The sequence below is a fragment of the Ammospiza caudacuta genome, chromosome 3, assembly GCF_027887145.1.
Source record: "Ammospiza caudacuta isolate bAmmCau1 chromosome 3, bAmmCau1.pri, whole genome shotgun sequence".
Classification (NCBI taxonomy): Eukaryota; Metazoa; Chordata; class Aves; order Passeriformes; family Passerellidae; genus Ammospiza; species Ammospiza caudacuta.
The window spans coordinates 91015805-91036370 of NC_080595.1; the positions used below are offsets into that span (position 1 = coordinate 91015805).

The 20566-nt window shown below is 42.4% G+C and overlaps 2 protein-coding genes across 3 annotated transcripts; both read right to left on the reverse strand.

Moving 5' to 3' along the window:
* Positions 1-4436: 4436 nt before the first annotated feature.
* On the reverse strand, positions 4437-14679 carry LOC131556128 (glutathione S-transferase-like). 2 transcript variants are annotated; one of them, XM_058802545.1, is made up of 8 exons: positions 14608-14679; positions 13819-13950; positions 9983-10095; positions 9331-9382; positions 6998-7130; positions 5993-6134; positions 5204-5335; positions 4437-4843 (listed from the first exon to the last, which is right to left on the reverse strand). In XM_058802545.1, exons 3-8 carry the CDS (start codon positions 10067-10069, stop codon positions 4721-4723), a joined length of 669 nt encoding a protein of 222 aa, XP_058658528.1. In that variant the 5' UTR covers positions 10070-10095; positions 13819-13950; positions 14608-14679; the 3' UTR covers positions 4437-4720. The 2 variants fall into 2 exon arrangements, with proteins under 2 accessions (XP_058658528.1, XP_058658527.1); XM_058802544.1 differs by lacking the exons at positions 13819-13950; positions 14608-14679 and adding an exon at positions 11179-11244.
* Positions 13100-18519, reverse strand: LOC131556129 (glutathione S-transferase-like). The gene is made up of 6 exons (XM_058802546.1): positions 18185-18519; positions 17486-17537; positions 15629-15761; positions 14608-14749; positions 13819-13950; positions 13100-13501 (listed from the first exon to the last, which is right to left on the reverse strand). The coding sequence occupies exons 1-6, from the start codon at positions 18269-18271 to the stop codon at positions 13379-13381; spliced, it is 669 nt and encodes a 222-aa protein (XP_058658529.1). The 5' UTR covers positions 18272-18519; the 3' UTR covers positions 13100-13378.
* Between the last annotated feature and the right edge of the window lie 2047 nt (positions 18520-20566).

Here is a 20566-nt window from a genome sequence, read left to right on the forward strand (position 1 = left end):
TTCACTTCTTACCTCAGGTAGATTACCTTCTGTTTCACTACCTGTGCCTTTTTCTCTGACACTCTGCATCCTTGGAGTCCTAGGAAATTCAAAAGGCTTACCGTCCAGGCTTCTCTCGCTTCCCTCGTCCGAGTGGCTACTGGAAGATCATCCATGTACTGCAACAGCCTCCTTTCCTCTTGTGGAGCTTCTCGGGACTCTGGGTCTTTGCAAGCTGTTCTCCAATCGGAGTGGGGAATTTTTGAAGCCTTCAGGCACATGGACCATGTGAACTGTGTTTGAATGCAAAAATTTTCTGGCTGGCTTCGTGGATAGGGAGGCAAAAGAAGGCATCTCTTAGGCCTAAAAGAGTGAACCAGGTTAGCTCAGGTGTTAAACAAGTTAGTAAAGTATATGGATTTGCTACCACAGGGTATAAATTCTTTGTTATCCTACTGACAGCCCTCAATCCAGTACTATCAATTATTGGGCTGATTCCTTTCCTATCTTCCTTTTGAGGGGGTACTGCTCAATTCTCACTGGTTGTGCTCTTTCCTTAAGCTTGATTACTATGTGGGGGCATTTTTCACCCTCCCTGGTACAGCAGAGGCCCATACCCCCAAAAATACTTATTTACTTATTCTAACATCTCTTTACCAATGTCTTTCTTAATTTCAATGGCTGTTAATATTAAGCCTAACATCTTTATATCATTTGCCTCCAGAGTAATCTTTCTCATTTGAGAATGTTTAGAGAATTGTACAAAAACTTCTAAGTACAAATGTTACTTTAAAGGTTTGCAAAAGTATGCCTTCTCAGGCTGGTCAGTTGTTCCCCATACTACAACATAAACATTCTCCATAGGTACTAAAGCTTTAAAACTGAATATATGGCCCCTGTATCAACTAAAATTCCACCCTTTTCTTTCTTCTGATCTCACCGCCTCTCACAGAGGGGTCTGTTACATCCTAGTTCTGGATGCAATTGAAGTGCCAGGAGGGGGATGAGTTTGAGTGGGTATGCTTTTGGAGCCTAAGTCTTCTTCCCTGTTGGGGAGGTCATCTTTATCCTTCCTCCCTTACCTTAGGAGGAGCCTTTAACAAATCATATGTACCTATTTTGTGAACTGTAATCGCTTTGCATTTCAGCATGATAATCTTTGTTTGACTTCATACATTGCTATCTTATGTTGCATGCTGAACAACACGTTTGATTTGTCTTCTCCTTGCTTTGTTTTCCTTTTCAAGGGCCAAGACCAGAGTGCGGTCTGATCCCACAGTCTCTTTGCCATTCTGGGTGATTTCTTAAAACAAAAAACATATCAGCATACAAAACCTCATCCCATTTACCTTCCCATTTTAAAACAGTATTAATTGCAATGAGGTATTATAAAACTTTTTATTTTCTGAGCTGCCTCTACTGGCAGCCTTATTCCAGTGAGGCTCTCCCAAAAGGGGCTAGTTCAGGAACCTCTTTGCTTTGGTTAGTTCTCATTATGTCCTTCACAGTAGTTTCCCAGTCTTCCTCCCACACTCCCACACACAGCTCCAGGTGGCAGGTATCAGATGTCATTTCCCACACACGAGCTTTAAGATCTTAGGTTCTGAATCAGCTTGATCAGAAAACTTTAATTTACACTCGGGGCATGTGCCCTGATGCTTATAAGAACAGCAATACCAGCATCTCTCACAAACTCCGCACTGCAATAATACCAAAGCAGCGTGCCAGCCTCTTGATGTACCAATGGCCTTCAGGAATTGTCTGCAGAGGCAGGCTATTCCATTTATTATGGGGAACTCTAAATCCCCTACAGCAGGCTGTTCCCAGTCCAGACTTACTATAGTACCAGCTGAAGTCTCATAAACTCATTCATCTCTTCTATCTAAACTCTGTTTTACAAAATATCAGTCTTTTCTAGTTCTCTTCTTGCACAATCTAATAAGCACTGTGTCTACTTACACTCATTTTACTGCCTTGCAAAAAGGCTGTGCTTGTCAAACTCTGATATGCCCGCAGACACAGACACACATGCACCCCCCCCCTTTATCTCAAATTCACTAGAGCCAAGGCTTGAATTGCTGTGGCGGGGAGAATTCTTGGAATTTCTTTAATTCACTTTACCATAGTTAAACATAAATCACCATACCATAGTTTTTCTGTGTAAAATCCTACTCTTGTTGCAAACAAAATCCTAAAATCTCCACAAACACCACTATACAATCCAAGAATCAAATTACCACAATGCAGTGGAAGAAAATCACCAGACAAAATCACTGGGAAAGGGCATATCTCTCAAAGTGCCTACTTTTCTCAACACAACACAGCATACCATAATTCAGCATTTACTAACATCAGCTTTCCCTGGACACAATCAAAATTACAGCACACAGTCCAGAGATCAAGTCCAAACATCCAGGGCAAAGGAACTCTCTGAGCTCGTACTCACAGTTAAAATGTACCAAATCTACACAAATCACTACATTTAAACACAATAAATACCATCACTGATGTTTCTCCACTCGTTCCGCTTCTCTGCAGGGCACTCCCTGCCCCCAGAGCCTGCTGCAGCCGGCGCCTCAAGCTTCACCCGGCCACTTCAAACACAGGTAGAACTCACGGCCCCGCGCCATGGGTGAACTCACTTGTTTGCTCTCTCTTTCATACACCACACACTCGCACGATTACAGACACAATAAAATTAACCACACAATATATTAACCATACAGTGATAGAGTGTCCGGACACCACACACACACACACACACACACACACAGGTTCACTCGACCCACCCCCAAGGGTCGCTAGCACTCTGCCCTATCAGACAATGAACCTTCATCTCTAATCCAGCTACTCCATCAGCTGCATCCACAGGCCGAGCACCCAGACATCTCTGAGTGATTTGCTCCCTATCTCTCTTTTTTCCCAGGGGCCCCTCAGTACATACCGTATCCTCTGCTGGCCAGCAGGTCCTTGTCTGTCCTCGCAGGAGGCAAGTTGAGACGAGTGGAGCCCCACCAGGAAAAAAATCCTAGGGTGCACCTTGGAGGTCCGTCAATTCCCCCTGCCCCTGCGGGGATAGAGAACTTCTGCCTGGCTCGCCATAATGTTTTGCAGAGAAAAGAAGAAAACCCCACAAATTGTGGGTTTTATTGGAATGGTATGTTTTATTGCAGCGCTGGACGCATGCAGAGATTGCTCTCCTTAAAAAGGCATGCGTACCTCTGAGAACTTCAGGTCTCTTTTTATCTCCCTCTCAAATACATATGCATACAGTTTTACAGTAGGTCCATGCATATTAATTTTTATGAATTTCGCATGACATTTGCCGCTATTTCTTTTTTATCAGAAAGAATTCTTAGGTCAGGTTGACCTGCTCCCATAACAGTTTCTGTCTCTCTTTATCATCTTCTGTCTCCCCCCCTTATCTCTGTCCTTCACTGAAGTAACTTCACTGAGCTTAGGCCTTGCAGTCAGGCTAAATAACTACGGTTTCTAACCACAGACTCAACTCAAAAATGTACATTTCACCTAAATCAAAATGGATTTCTATTCTGGAAAATTTCCACTTTGCCTCAGTGAAGCTTGATCTAAGTGATTAAAATGAACAACTTGACTACAATTAGTATAAAATCTGATTTAATATAAAGTGATGTAACTCAACATGAAATCCTACATTCCAGGGTCTCACTAAGACCTGACACCATCCTGAATCCTCCTTTCTCAGTAAGTTTTAAACTGGTGACCAGCATTTGTTTCTCAGAGTCTGCAAAGGGCTTTTAGCTGCTGCAATAGATCTCCTGATAAAGGAAATATGGGTGAAGCTGTATTACATGACTTCAAGCGTCTAGTGCCAAAGCAGAGGCACACTAGGAGCTCTGGTCCCAGGATATTCCAAGATAAGCTCAGAGGAAAGAAGAATCCAAACTTTCAGCCTCAGCTAACCAGAATCTGCAGGCTTTTCCTGGCATTTCCCAGAAAAAAATACAGGACCTCTTACAATATGGGTGCTTAGTTGGAGGCAGACACACAACAGGGACTCACCGAGCATTCCTCAACAAGCCGCGTGTTTTATTGTTCAGAGTTTCTTCTATAGGCAGCTCTAAACTACTGGAACTCAGCTGCTGCTTGGTGTGGGTCTTAACAGAGCCCAGCACTCTGACTAGTAATATCTCTGCATTTATAGTTGAGAGGGATTAGTTGGGGTGCTCTGTTTGAGTTCAAATCTATCCTATCACTCTTCAACTAGGGCGTTATTTATCAAACCAGAAGAGCCAAATTAGGTTTCATATTCTAGCCAGACTTATTTGTCCAGCTACAGACTAGCTGTATTGCAAAAAAGATCTACTCTTTGGGATAATCACTCCTAATTTTCCAACAATTCTTGGGAATGACATAAAAACAGAACCAGACAGATCTTAGGCGTAGAAGTAGCAGCAAGAAATCAATGAAGAGCCAGGTTTTGAGTATCAATAGTAAGAATTTATTTCAGGTATTGTCTTTACTCATTTAAGGCACCCAGTGTTGTCCAATATATCCCATATTTAGCAAACTGTTTCCTTGGCTGGTACACTGATGTAGCTTTACATTGAAGTGTCTGCAGTAGGCTGAAATCAGTCTGTAGCTAAGGAAAGAGAGATTAAACTTCTTTTTTTTTTTTTCATTAATTCCATTAATTTCATTTTGCCAGTATCAGCAAATACAATGAAATACCCATACAGCTTGTATAGGTTCAGACAGCTGCTCAAGAGCGGAATATTTTCATTGCTCTGGCGACATCTTCCTCTGTTGTTCGTGGTTTCCTCTGGCTGCCAGGCTGCAGGAATTTCTTTATTGTGGGGATATTGCTTATTCTTGCTTTGAAACTCTACAAAGCAAAATTAAAACAGCACCATGCTTAGGAATCATTGAAACTGTCAGACATTTCAATGTTATCCATGCTCTGAAAGTCACATCACAAATTGATGCTGCAGAAGAAATGATGTGCTTCCCCTCTTATGCTTTTGGGGTTGTAGTGACAAAACGTGGCAATAATATTGAGTAGGTGAGACCAGCTAAATTGCTAGAGTATTTGATTATAATATAATAATTCTAGTATTATATAATTGTTAGGGTATTGATTATTTTGCATGTCACTTCTGACCATCTCACTCCCACATATTTTTCAGCCACGTTAAATCAGTGCTCTTTAAAATTCATTGTACATTAAAATTGCCCATTCATTTACCTGCAAGAGAGGAAATTTGGCAAGTATATCAGGTTTGTACTCCTCTGCCATCAAAATGACTTCAAGCAATTGAACATCTGCCCTGCTCAGCTGGTTGCCAACCAGAAAGTCTTTTCCATGGTCTTTCAAAACCTAAAAACAGAGAACAGAAGCAGATGATGTCTTCTCTCTCTCTTTTATCAGTTCTTTTCTCATAAATAATGTGATATCTTCAAAGCAGGGTCACATATTGCACAGAGTTGTCAGTGAAAGAAGGAAATGCAGTTCAAACACTTGAAGTACAAACAATGATCTGAAGGCACTGCCACCCTAGGCATCATCTATCAGGTCTTTCACTTCTACATTCCTGTCTGGCAGCTCAGTTGGGCTCATCTTGCCTTGCCTGCTGTAGCTGCACTGAAGGCTCAGCTGTATGAGATACAGGAGGAACTGCAATGCTTTTACACAGCATGTATGGTACAGGGCCATCTACATTTTAGTAGGAACCTTGATGTCAAAGCTGGTGCTGTAGAGTCTTTTGTGTGAAACAACACACACACTGAAACATGGACATTTGGGGAGCTCTGTGTGTGCTGGGTTTTTGCAGCTGTACATCTCTCCCAGATTTGAAGTGCCTTCTGTCCCCTCTGTAGTATCCTGTCTCCACCTTAATCCCAGCACCACTGAAACCAGAGCGTTGGTTTTCCAGGGGTAGCTTCTCTTCTGTTTTCCTCCATTAAACCAGTGTGCTTCCAGGATGGAGCTTCAAGGTAACAGCATCAATTGAGCTACAAGCTCTTTGCCACATACCTTCTCAAAGACTGGGAAGTATCTGTTTTCAGTCTTGTCCATCATATTTGCAAAATATTCCTGCTTTTTGTCTGCTGGTTGGATAACATACATGATGAGTAACTCATTTAGATCGAACATTCCTTCCACGTACATATCGATTCTGAAAGGAAGAGATCCACTTGGTCAGGTCACACAGTAGGTCTGAACAGCACAATAACTCCTGGCACAACCTCACTGAGATGCTGGGAAATCCCTGCCTCTTCTGTCCCACACACACACATATACCCTGGCAAAGTTCCCCATGGAATGCAGTTGCACTGGGGCCAGGCAGGGAGGGAGCTTGGGCCAAAGGCAAATGCAAAATTCCTAGGGAAACCTAAAGACTGTAGGACTCCCACTTTTTGCTGGGACTGATTATTGTCTGGAATATGGGTTTGTGAACCTGACTACAGAATTCTCATGTGTGCCATCCAGACTCGTGTTAAAAATCCAGTAAGACAGCCTAAGTTTAACAGCAGCTCCATACCATTTCTAGCAAATATCGTGACACATGTGTTTACCAGGACTTATTATACTGAAGCATTCAGAAATACCTCAGGTGAAAACATGAGCCCCAGGAGTCCTCTCCTTTAATAAACTGTTATGAAATCTGCACAAATTCCTGGTAATTAGAGAGAGAAGGGTTTTTCTTCCCTTAAAAGACATTGCCCTGAATGTGAGGAGGGTAAAATGATGCTGCTGACAACTGCAGGAGAAAATGAAATGCAGCATCAGTGGGACAGTCTGCCCCCCTGACTGCTTTCTTCTGGTAAGTGCATTGACCTCTGACTGATGATTCCTGGGCTCGCTTGCCCTATGGAATCCAGCTGTCTCTCTCTGCTGCAGACATCAGCTGCAGTCACAGTGATCTCGTGCACTGCTGCCCTCTCCCACTGAATCGAGCTGGGAGCTGGATACCCTTGTGTTTCCCTGAGCTACAGGGTGAGCTGGGGTCTAACAAGCAAAGTGGTACTGTTACAGTACAGGGCTCTCTCCTTCACGTCCTTCCCGTAGAGGTTGTACTTGGTTGATATGTAGTTGGCAATGGCTCTGGTCTGCACCAGCTTCATCCCGTCCATCTCCACCATTGGCACTTGCTGAAAGAGCAGGGATCCATCTAGGCCAAGGGGAAGAACACAAGGAGAAGTTCAGTCCCTCAGTGAGAACCACCCACATGTGTTAGGCAAAGAAACCACACGTATTCATTTTTATTTAGAATCTGAATCAATCTGGCTGGATAAAATATCCCAAGATCATCAAATCCAATTGTAAAACCAGCAATGCCTAATTCCACCACTAAACCCTCTCCCCAAGTGCACGTCTGTCTACATGCAGTGACTCAACCACCTCCTTGGGCAGCCTGTTCCAATGCTTGACAACACTTTTGGTAACAATCTTCCCCATTCTTACAGGAAGGTGTGAAAAATGCTCACCATGCAGCAGTGACACGTTAATAACTTAATAATATAGCAGTGAAGTTGTGGGAATTTGAGATTGAGGAATCAGCCAAAGGCAGAACTGGCAGCTGTCACACACTGAAAATACATGCACTGCATGGCTCTAACACAGGTGATTTTCATGGAGGTTCACAGAGATGAGAAGGACTGAAAGATCTGGTCCAGCCAGTTTCTGTCATGTTCTGCTAAATACATCTGCACTTTCTAAGCACTGGCCAACATATAATGTGAATACTAATGAATATATAAATAATAGTGAATTGAAAAGCAAAAAGGTCTTTGTGACAACTTTATTGACTTTATAAATGGCAGTTCATCTGTCTAGGCATGAAGTGGGAACAATGAGAGACCTCCATGAGATTCCTGCAAGACCCAAATATCACTTGGAGTGAGGCTGGAGCCATGCAACGCTTTTGCTATCACAGAGAAATCTTATCTTAGCCTGAATGACATAAAAATTGTTCTCCAGAAAGAGAGGTATCAGATCAGAGAGTCTGCAAGAGTTTTTGCTTGATGGAATCATATTTCTTGACTCAGATGATTGATCATATATGTCTTTCTTTGTAAGGGTGCATTTAGCATTCTGCTTGTGTCACAAAACACTTTTTGAAAGGCAGCCTGTTACATAGGGTCCAAGTCATTATTCCTACAGGACAGCAGGACTGCAAATGCTAACCCAAGCTCAGGTTGCTTTTCACAGGCCAGGTGAAGAGCACAGACATGCAGTTGGTTTGGAAGAGACATGATAATCATGTCCAGGAAGACAGAAGCTGAAGCCAGCATGGTGGGTTGTTGCCTTGGGAGGCAGGAATGCAGCAGAGGAACAGGTAAACTCGGAAATCTGGAACTCTTTTTTCTTAGGGATCATAAAACCACAACTTTGAAGGCAACCTAAGATGCTAATGACTTTCAAGATGATCTGAAGACAAAGGCCTCTATGGCCATAGGATGGAAAGCAGTGGTCACAAAGTGAAGCAAAGGAGTGAGACCTCGTGGGAGACGACCCCTGGGTGCCAACTGTAGGGGCTGATCTCTGGGGCCGTTCGGTGCCATCCAGCTGCTCTGGACCCCCACCCATCCCAGCCTTTACGAGGACAAAAGGAAAAGACTCGAGGCTCTCTTCTCCTCAGGACCAGAGCCCTACTTTATTCCTTGAGACGTGTCACCTGGAAATCCAGGCAACATCCCTAGGGGAAAAGAGGAGGAATGCTTGATGGTGGGAGATTTTAAACCGGGGAATGGAGGGTGGAGGTAAAGAACCACAGGCAGTGGGATACAAGTGGGGAGGGAGAGAGGAGAGGAGGAGACCAGGGAGAAACCACTGCTACTGGGGCTTAGGGGGCAAAGGGGAGAAGGAGACAGACCATGTGACCAGTGCAATTTACCAGACACCCAGTGCAAAACAACAACTAAATGAACTATTTAGTGCAATACAACAAAGGAGAGTCACCCATCTGAACTTCAAGAAAGGCTCTTGGACTGTGTGGGTTGTCCAGAGAAGCTGTACATTCTCCATCCTTGGAGATACTCAAAACCCAGCTGGGCATGGTCCTGGGTAAGTGGCTGGAGGGGGCCTTGCTTGAAGTGGGGAGGTGGAGTAGATAATCTTGAGAGGTCCCTTCTGACCTCAGCCCTTCTGGCATTCAGTGGAGGTTGAAGCACCTGGGTGGATGATATCACCTAACACTGCAGTGTGCAACTCTGAGAGCTCATGTACAATCCAGTCTAAGCCATTTTCTTTTAAGGCACTAAGACTTCAGAATTCTTAGGAGATCTCAGACAAGCAATTCTAATTTCTATTCTGATTATTTTTATTATTATTATTGCTGCTTGTATTATCTAAGAGTGAAGGAAACTTACCCTTCTGTAACTTTGTAAGATCCTCCTTTTTTTCCAGGTAAGATTCTTCAAACTGCAGGAAGGAGAAAAGCTCTATTGTCATTCCATGATTTAGCCTCTCCTCCTTTAGGTAAAAAAGCCCTAAAGTGATATGTTTTGGGCAATTTTATATTTCTAAAACATAAATCATGTTTGAAATCTTTCAGGCACATTGGCCATAACTGTGACAGAAGCCCTTGTATCTTGAAACACACAGATTCGCATACACCATCTCAGGTTTACCATCAGAATCTGTCAGAGGAAAAAAAAAAAAACAAAACCCGTAGTTTTGGACATTGGAATTTAACTGAAGGTACTCAGACTTGCAGGTGCTTGACCTCTGTGATTAATCAGAAGATTAAGAAGCCAGGTTCTGCTGCTGGGATTCTAAATTTCTTCTCTCTCTAGCTACAGGGGAGGAGCATTTCTGGTGCTACCTGCAGGCTTTGCACACGATGCATGCAAGTCAGACAGGAACTTGCCTCCTGCTTAGGGCAAGCTCATGGTCCCTGTTGGCCTCTCAGCAATGCACTGAAGGCAGAGCTTGAAACTGCTGCTCAGTCACACTTTTCAGAAGGAGCAGTAGAAGCACATATTTGTCACAGGATCTCAGAACAAAAGACCAGAAGCAAACCTCAACCCCAGCTGCTGCCAGGAGCCACCGAATTGGTTCCATGCGGCCACGTCCATTGAAGTAGTGCAGCTTGGGTTTTCCAGACATGTTTCCACCTCCTGATTCCCTGGTATCTGCAATGAAGAAAGCAGGGTTGAGCAATTAACATTCACAATCCTGGATTCAACTCTCTAATTAGCTTTCAAAGTTGTCTTTTTTGAAACCAATGATTTATCGTCCAAGACTTGAATTAATCAACAGTGGAGGTAAAAGTTAGAATATATTGACAGACTGTCGCGTATCATTCTGCCTTCAAATATTACTCACACATGCAGAATGTTTAAGCAGAACTCTGTACTTACAGCAATTGGCCCAGAGAGAAAACCAGTCAACCAAAACAGTTTTCATTCAAAGTGTTCTGTTCTGACCAGAACACTGAATGTGCTCATTGTGTATTTTTGCATTATCTCAGAACACAGTTACTGTTTAATCAGATACATGCTATAAACTCAGCAACTGCTCTGCTTTCTCCAGCAGCCATTTATGCTCCATTATAACCAGCCAGGAAGGAATCCTTTCCATCAGTAAATCCCTTTTACAACACTCCATGCTTCTGAAATGTCTTTAGACAAACCTCTAAAAAATGGAAATTAATTTTGCCTCTGGTAACATCAGATTTGCCTTTACCACAGGCACAGCCTCAGGGCAATGCTTGCTTGGTCCAGTTCCAACTCTGCTGGAATTTCGAGGAACAACAGTTTCTAGTTAGACACTTAAAGCAACAACAGTTTCTAGGCAGAGTGTCACCCACCCCACTCAGAACCATGTGTGCACATCAGCCACAAACACACCCAAACAGTGCCCAGCCTGTACCAGCCTCACAGCTACTGACACCCTGTCAGCAACAAAGTTGAAGCCTTAACAGCAGCAAAAGGAAAATGGCCAAACCACCACCATATTCCCCTTGTAAATAAAATGTCAGCTTCTCGACAGTAGGAAGGAGGAGGTGAGAGAAAACACTCCCCACTTGTTGTATCTGCACTTCTTTTTCTAATTCTCTGCACCTCAGAAGCAGCTGATTAAGAATTAACATTTGGTGCACATAACCATGTTACTAAAGATAGTACATACACACATTCAATCTATAAAACCCATTCAATGACTGAGTTTCACATACAACAACTCCCTGCATGTCCAAACTAAAAGAACCCACTTACCTTGTGCACAGTGGAACTCACTCTAAGCTCTCAGCTGTTCTGTCTTCAGATCATATATCTCTATAGCCCCTCCCACACCAAGTATTGCCAACAATTCTCTGCAAATGGGAAATCTCTTTCTCTTAAGCAAACAAAATCAATTACCTCTATTAAGTTACATCTCACCTACAGAAAATAAAATCCTGACTAATGCTGACAATGTCAATATGTAAGGTAGATGAGAGGTCATGGTCATTGGAAATATCTGTCCTAGCACAGATGGTTATGTGCCTCCTCTTGCTAGTTTAAAAAAATTGCAATGGCTGAAAAACTCAGTTGAAAAGAATGCTGCAATGCCAATCACACTTTTATTCTAATGGCTTTTAGTTTTTTACTTTTTATACATTGCCACTTTACATAAATCACATCAACTAATTCAGCTCAAATCTGTCACAAGCTTTTATGCCTTGCTAAGTGTATATTCCTTCAGGACACTTCTGCTCAATTTCATCTCTGGGCAGCAGGGTTGGTTTTGAATTTTTTTCTGTAAAAAATGTTACCCTCACTTTGACTCAGTAGAAATATGCACCAACACCAAAGAGAACTGTGTGAGACAGTGAATGAAGTGTGGTATCAGATGGCAAACTGCTCTCTGCACTCCTGAGTACTTACATTATAGAATTGTATTGATCTGAGACAGTTAGTACAGAATAATCTTCCTTGCTCCATCCTGCCGATCTAATCTACGTGGTTAATATTGATGTCGGCAGTACCTGCAGTCAAAGTCCAAAAATACATGAGAATTTGGCTGAATTACCCTAAAGATAGCAGTGAGCAGGAATATTCACTTATGTAACACAGGGAGGTTGTATAAATTGCAGTGTGTCACACAAAACAATTGGTTTGTTACAGTAGGAGGGGTTGTGTCCCTCAGATCCTTACTGGACACTAGCTGCAAGTGTTGCCCAAATGCTCCAGTGAAGCAGGAGAGAAACAGCTCCAGCAACAACTCTCTGCATCTTTTAGCATGCTTTTCTGCTGATGAAAAACATGGGTTTATTTTCTTTTTAAATGAAAAAACTGGTTCCAGCAGCATGACATTTCTCATGAAGAAACTGTTGGCTTTAGCAAGAGCTACAGAGCCCTGAGTTTGCCCAGCTGAAAACTGACAGTGCTCTAGTTGTAGCTGGATTTAGGGCACTGACTCTTTCATTTACAAACTTGGTTTATTTGATGTTTAATTAGTATCACAGAACCATAGAATGGTTTGGGGTAGAAGGGACCTTAAAGATCATCTAGTTCCAACCCTCCTGCCATGGACAGGAACACATTTCACTACATAAATGCACATATTTATCAAAATTCAACAGTCTTGATAACCTCATTAGTGGAGCTGGATTTAAGTGATTAAAATGAACAACTCCAGTACAACTTGCATTAAACTTGGTTTAATATACAGTGATATAAGTCAATATTGATTCCTGCATTCCAGGGTCTCATTAAGACCTGACACCATCCTGAATCCTTCCTTAACAAGTTTTAAGCTGCTGACCAGCATTTGTTTCTCAGAGTCTGCAAAGGGCTTTTAGCTGCTGCAATAGATCTCCTGATAAAGGAAACATTGCTGAAGCTGCATTACACGACTTCAAGTGTCTAGTGGCAAAGCAGAGGCACACTAGGAGCTCTGGTCCCAGGATATTCCAAGTTAAGCTCAGAGGAAAGCTGAATCCAAACATTCTACCTCATCTAGCCAGAACATGCAGGCTTTTCTATGAATTTCCTAGGGAAAAAAAAAAAAAAAAAAAACATGGCCTACTATTTGGGATAATCTCTCCTAATTTTGCAACAATTGTTGGGAATGGCAGAAAAACAAAACCAGACAGATCTTAGGCCTAGAAGTTGCAGCAAGAAATCAATGAACAGCTGGGTTTTGAGTATCAATAGTAAGAATTTATTTCAGGTAGCTTTTTAGTTATCTAAGACATTTTGTGTTGTCCCATATACACCCTATTTAGTGAACTGTTTCCTTTTCTGGTACACTCATGTAGTTTAACACTGAAGTGTCTGCAGTAGGCTAAAACCAGCCCTGTTGGTAAGGAAAGATCAAAAACATTTTTTCACTCTTTCCATTAATTTGACATTTCCATTCTTTTCATTAATTTCACCTTCCTACTATCTGCAAATACAATGAAACAGAGTTTCTGTGGCTTTAGGGTGTGGCTCAGGAGTAGAAAATTTTCATCACTTTGTCTACAACATCGTCATCTGATGGCAGTTTCCTCTGGCTGCCAGGCTGCAGGAATTTCTTTATTGTGGGGATGTTGCTTAGTCTTGCTTTGAAACTCTACAAAACAAAACCAAAACAGCACAGTGCTTAAGAATCATTGCAACTGTCAGCCATTTCAACGTTATCCATGTTCTGGAAGTCACATCACAGCTTGATGCTGCAGAAAAAACTATACACTTCCCCTCTTATGCTTTTGCGGTTGTAGTGACAGAATGTGGCAACAACAATGAGGATGTGGGGCCAGCTAAAAGTTTTTAGGATATTTTATTATTTTGCATGTCACTTCTGACCATCTCACTCCCACAAATATCCCAGCCACTTTAAATCAGTGCTCTTTAAAATTCATTCTCCATTCAAATTGCCCATTCATTTACCTGCAAGAGAGGAAATTTGGCAAAGATATCAGGCTTCCACTCCTCTACCATCAAAATGATTTCAAGTAATTGAACATCTGCCCTGCTCAGCTGGTTGCCAACCAGAAAGTCTTTTCCATGGTCTTTCAAAACCTAAAAACAGAGAACCAGAAGCAGATGATGTCTTTTCTCTCTCTTTTATCAGTTCTTTTCTCATAAATAATGTGATATCTTCAAAGCAGGGTCACATATTGCACAGAGTTGTCAGTGAAAGAAGGAAATGCAGTTCAAACACTTGAAGTACAAACAATGATCTGAAGGCACTGCCACCCTAGGCATCATCTATCAGGTCGTTCACTTCTACATTCCTGTCTGGCAGCTCAGTTGGGCTCATCTTGCCTTGCCTGCTGTAGCTGCACTGAAGGCTCAGCTGTATGAGATACAGGAGGAACTGCAATGCTTTTACACAGCATGTATGGTACAGGGCCATCTACATTTTAGTAGGAACCTTGATGTCACAGTTGGTGCTGTAGAGTCTTTTGTCTGAACAACACACACACTGAAACATGGACATTTGGGGAGCTCTGTGTGTGCTGGGTTTTTGCAGCTGTACATCTCTCCCAGATTTGAAGTGCCTTCTGTCCCCTCTGTAGTATCCTGTCTCCACCTTAATCCCAGCACCACTGAAACCAGAGCGTTGGTTTTCCAGGGGTAGCTTCTCTTCTGTTTTCCTCCATTAAACCAGTGTGCTTCCAGGATGGAGCTTCAAGGTAACAGCATCAATTGAGCTACAAGCTCTTTGCCACATACCTTCTCAAAGGCTGGGAAGTATCTGTTTTCAGCCTTGTCCATCATATTTGCAAAATGCTGCTCCTTTTTGTCTGCTGGTTGGATTTCATATGTCATAAGTAACTCATTCAGATCAAACATTCCTTCCACGTACATATCAATTCTGAAAGGAAGAGATACACTTGGTCAGGTCACACACAGAGTAGTGACCTGACCAAGCGTAGAGCACAATTAACTCCTGGCACAACCTCACTGAGATGCTGGGAAATCCCTGCCTCTTCTGTCTCCCACACACACACATATACCCTGGCAAAGTTCCCCCTGGAATGCAGTTGCACTGGGGCCAGGCAGGGGGGAGCTTGGGCCAAAGGCAAATGCAAAATTCCTAGGGAAACCTAAAGACTGTAGGACTCCCACTTTTTGCTGGGACTGATTATTGTCTGGAATATGGGTTTGTGAACCTGACTACAGAATTCTCATGTGTGCCATCCAGACTCGTGTTAAAAATCCAGTAAGACAGCCTAAGTTTAACAGCAGCTCCATACCATTTCTAGCAAATATCGTGACACATGTGTTTACCAGGACTTATTATACTGAAGCATTCAGAAATACCTCAGGTGAAAACATGAGCCCCAGGAGTCCTCTCCTTTAATAAACTGTTATGAAATCTGCACAAATTCCTGGTAATTAGAGAGAGAAGGGTTTTTCTTCCCTTAAAAGACATTGCCCTGAATGTGAGGAGGGTAAAATGATGCTGCTGACAACTGCAGGAGAAAATGAAATGCAGCATCAGTGGGACAGTCTGCCCCCCTGACTGCTTTCTTCTGGTAAGTGCATTGACCTCTGACTGATGATTCCTGGGCTCGCTTGCCCTATGGAATCCAGCTGTCTCTCTCTGCTGCAGACATCAGCTGCAGTCACAGTGATCTCGTGCACTGCTGCCCTCTCCCACTGAATCGAGCTGGGAGCTGGATACCCTTGTGTTTCCCTGAGCTACTGGGTGAGCTGGGGTCTAACAAGCAAAGTGGTACTGTTACAGTACAGGGCTCTCTCCTTCACGTCCTTCCCGTAGAGGTTGTACTTGGTTGATATGTAGTTGGCAATGGCTCTGGTCTGCACCAGCTTCATCCTGTCCATCTCCATCATTGGCACTTGCTGAAAGAGCAGGGATCCATCTAGGCCAAGGGGAAGAACACAAGGAGAAGTTCAGTCCCTCAGTGAGAACCACCCACATGTGTTAGGCAAAGAAACCAAACGTATTCATTTTTATTTAGAATCTGAATCAATCTGGCTGGATAAAATATCCCAAGATCATCAAATCCAATTGTAAAACCAGCAATGCCTAATTCCACCACTAAACCCTCTCCCCAAGTGCACGTCTGTCTACATGCAGTGACTCAACCACCTCCTTGGGCAGCCTGTTCCAATTCTTGACAACCCTTTTGGTAGCAACCTTCCTCATTCTTACAGGAAGGTGTGGAAAATGCTCACCATGCAGCAGTGACACGTTAATAACTTAATACTATAGCAATGAAGTTGTGGGAATTGCAGATTGAGACAACAGTCAAATGCAGATCTGACAGCTGTCACACATTGAAAAACACATGCACTGCATGGCTCTAACACAGGTGATTTTCATGGAGGTTCACAGAGATGAGAAGGACTGAAAAACCTTGTCCAGTCCGTTTCTGTCATCTTTTGCTAAATACATCTGGACTTTCTAATCACTGGCTGACTTAAAATGTGAATACCAATGAATATATAAATAATAGTGAATAGAAATGCATAGAATATCTTTGTGACAACTTTATTGACTTTATAAATGGCATCCAATCTATACAAGCATGAAGTGAGACCAACAAATGAGTTCCATGAGATTCCTGCAAGACCCAAATATCACTTGGAGTGAGGCTGGAGCCATGCAATTCTTCTGCTAGTATGCAGAAGCCTTGTCCTAGCAAGAAGAAATACCTCCAGAAAGAGAGGTATCAGATCAGAGAGTCAGCAAGAGTTTTTGCTTAGGGAATGATATGTCCCTTTTGTAAGTGTACATTTTTTTTAGCTTTATGCTTGTGTCCTAAAATACTTTTTGAAAGGCAGCCTGTTACATAGGGACCAAGTCATTATTCCTACAGGACAGCAGGACTGCAAATGCTAACCCAAGCTCAGGTTGCTTTTCACAGGCCAGGTGAAGAGCACAGACATGCAATTTGGTTGGGAAGAAACATGATTATCATGTTCAGAAAGACAGAAGCTGAAGCAGCACAGTGGGTTGTTGCCTTGGGAGGCAGGAATGCAGCAGAGGAACAGGTAAACTCGGAAATCTGGAACTCTGTTTTCAAAGGGATTATAAAGCAACAATTTGTAGGCAACCTAAGATGCTAATGACTTTCAAGATGATCTGAAGACAAAGGTCGCTATGGCCATAGGATGGAAGGCAATGGACACAAACTGAAGCACAGGAGAGTCAAATGTCTGAACTTCAAGAAAGGCTCTTTGACTGTGTGGGTTGTCCAGAGAAGCTGTACATTCTCCATCCTTGGAGATACGCAATACCCAGCTGGACATGGTCCTGGGTAAGTGGCTGGAGGGGGCCTTGCTTGAAGTGGGGGAGGTGGATTAGGCAATCTTGAGAGGTCTCTTCTGACCTCAGACCTTCTGGCATTCAGTGAAGATTGAAGCAACTGGGTGGATGATATCAGCTATCAAACTGCAGGACCTCTCTCGGCACCCCTGAGAGCTCATGTACAAAATCCAGTTAAGAGACTTTCTTTTTAAGGCACTAAGATTTAACAATTCTTAAGTGTTCTCAGACAAGTAACTCTAATTCTAATTTCAATTCTGATTCTTCCTATTTTTCTATTGCTGCTGTTGTTATCTAAAAGTGAAGGAAACTTACCCTTCTGTAACTTTGTCAGATCCTCCTTTTTTTCCAGGTAAGATTCTTCAAACTGCAGGAAGGAGAAAAGTTCCTGCCATGATTTAGCCTCTCCGCCTTTAGGTAAAGAAGGCCTAAAGAGATGTCTTTTGGGCAATATTATATTTTTAAAACATAAATAATATTTGAAAGCTGTCAGGCACTTTGGCCATAACTGTGACAGAAACCCCTGGATCTTGAAACACACAGATTCCCATACACCATCTCAGGTTTACCATCAGAATCTGTCAGAGGTAATAAATTTACTTTGTGATTTACAATATCCAGTACGTTCAATGGCAAACTACATCGAGGCAGCAATAATAATCTCTTGCTGTTTTGGACATTGGAATTTAACTGAAGGCACTCAGAATTGCAGGTGCTTGACTTCTGTAATCAGAAGATTAAGAAGCCAGGTTCTGCTGCTGGGGTTCTAAATTTCTTCTCTCTCTAGCTACAGGGGAGGAGCATTTCTGGTGCTACCTGCAGGCTTTGCACACGATGCATGCAAGTCAGACAGGAACTCGCCCCCTGCTTAGGGCAAGCTCATGGTCCCTGTTGGCCTGCTCAACAATGCATTGAAGGCAGAGCTTGAAACTGCTGCTCAGTCACACTTTTCAGAAGGAGCAGTAGAAGCACATATTTGTCACAGGATTGCAGTATAAAAGACCAGAAGCAAACCTCAACCCCAGCTGCTGCCAGGAGCCACCGAATTGTTTCCATGCGGCCACGTCCATTGAAGTAGTGCAGCTTGGGTTTTCCAGACATGTTTCCACCTCCTGATTCCCTGGTATCTGCAATGAAGAAAGCAGGGTTACAGTTTTGGATCTCTAACTGGCTCTCAAATTGTCTTGTTTGGAACCACTGATTTATGGTTCAAGACTTTAATTAATCAACAGCGGAGGTACAAGATTATATTGAGAGACTGCCATGTATCATTCTGCCTTCAAGTATTACTTTACATGCAGAATATTTAAGCACAATTCTGTACTTAGAATTGGCCCAGACAGAGGATTTTAAAGTATTTTAATCTTTGCGCACAATGTGTTTTGTTCTGACCAGAAAGCTGCATGTGCTATTTGTGTATTTTGGCATTATCTCAGAACACAGTTACTGTTTAATCAGATACATGCTATAAACTCAGCAATTACTCTGCTTTCTCCAGCAGCCATTTATGCTCCATTATAACCAGCCAGGAAGGAATCCTTTCCATCAGTCAATCCCTTTTACAACACTCCATGCTTCTGAAATGTCTTTAGACAAACCTCTAAAAAATGGAAATTAATTTTGCCTCTGGTAACATCAGATTTGCCTTTACCACAGGCACAGCCTCAGGGCAATGCTTGCTTGGTCCAGTTCCAACTCTGCTGGAATTTCGAGCAACAACAGTTTCTAGGCAGAGTGTCACCCACCCCACTCAGAACTGTGACACCCTGTCAGCAACAAAGCTGAAGCTTTAACAGCAGCAAAAGGAAAACGGCCAAATCACCACCATATTCCCCTTGTAAATAACATGTCAGCTTCTCTGGAGTAGGAAGGAGGCGGTGAAACACTCCCCACTTTTGTTATCTGTACTTCTTAATTCTCTACACCTTAAAAGCAGCTGATTGAGAATTAACATTTGGTGCACATAACCATGTTAGTACAGAAAATACATACACACATTTATTCTATAAAACCCATTTAATTACTGAGTTTCATGTGCAAGTCCCTGCATTTGAGGGAAAACTAAAGCAAAAAACTTCCTTACCTTTTGCACAGTGTGACCCACTCTAAACTTACAGCAGTTCTGCCTTAAGATTATATAACTCTGGAGCGCCTCCTACACTGAGCGTTCCAAACAGCTCTCTGCAAACAGGAAACTTCTGTCTCTTGAGCAAACAAAACTTATTATCTCTGTTTAGCTACTTCTGACCTACAGAAAATAAATTCCTGACTAATTCTGACTATGTAGAAATGTAAAATAAATCAGAGGTTATGATCTTTGGAAACGTATGCTAGCACAAAATGGTTATATGCCTCCTATTTATATTGCTTGTTACCATGCTGGCTAAAAATAATTATAACAGCTGAAAAGCTCACTCATATTAAAAGAATACTGCTATGGCAATCTCACTTTTATTCTAGGGTTTTTTTAATTTGTTTTGGTTTTTTTTTTTTACTTTTTACACATTGTCGTTTTACATAAATCACATCAACTAATTCAGCTCAAATCTTTCACAAGCTTCTATGCCTTGCTTAGTGCATATTCCTTCAGGTGACTTCTGTTGAATCCTCTCTGGACATCTGGGTTGGTTTGTTTTTTTTTATATTTCCTGAATTTGACTCAGTGAAAAAACACACCAAAGACAGCTGAAAGAGACAGTAAATGAAGTGTGGCAGCAGAAGGCAAACTGCACTCCGCAGTCCTGACTGCGTTCTTTGGACAACTCAATAGATTTCAAAAAGTCATACATTCAAATACAGCATACATTCCCATGTACCTTCCTGCCTATCTAACCTACCTGGGTAATAGTGTTGTAGCCATCACCTGCAGTTACAGTACAGCAGGCTGTCACCTTCATGTCCTTCCTGTATGCATACTTGATTGCTTGGTAGCCGAAAATGATCCTCATCTTGTCAATCTTTACTGTTGGTACCTGTTACATCATTGTGTTCCATGCTTGACAATAAAATAAGCTTAATCATTTATTTAGAGGTAGAATCACAGAAGGACAAGGCATCAAAAAAAAGTCACCACTGCAATGTACTGTCTTTTAGGAGGTGTCTAGTCCCCATGTGGAACACTCTCTATCCCATTTGGTACATAAGGAGAGCCAGGCCTCACAGAAGAAGACCCCTGACTGGCAGCACCTCTTGCAGCTCCCCATTCTGGTTAGGACTCTATGTCCCTCTGTCCCCTCCTTACATTTTGGGAAGGTCTTCCATCCAGCCTCTGACACTGCTGGAAACAGTGTTTCCCATATTTTTGGACACATATGACTTATGACACAGAATCTAGAATAATGTAGGAGATTGAAGTTCCCATGCAGTGACATGTGCACCAAGGTTCATCTGGCTGCT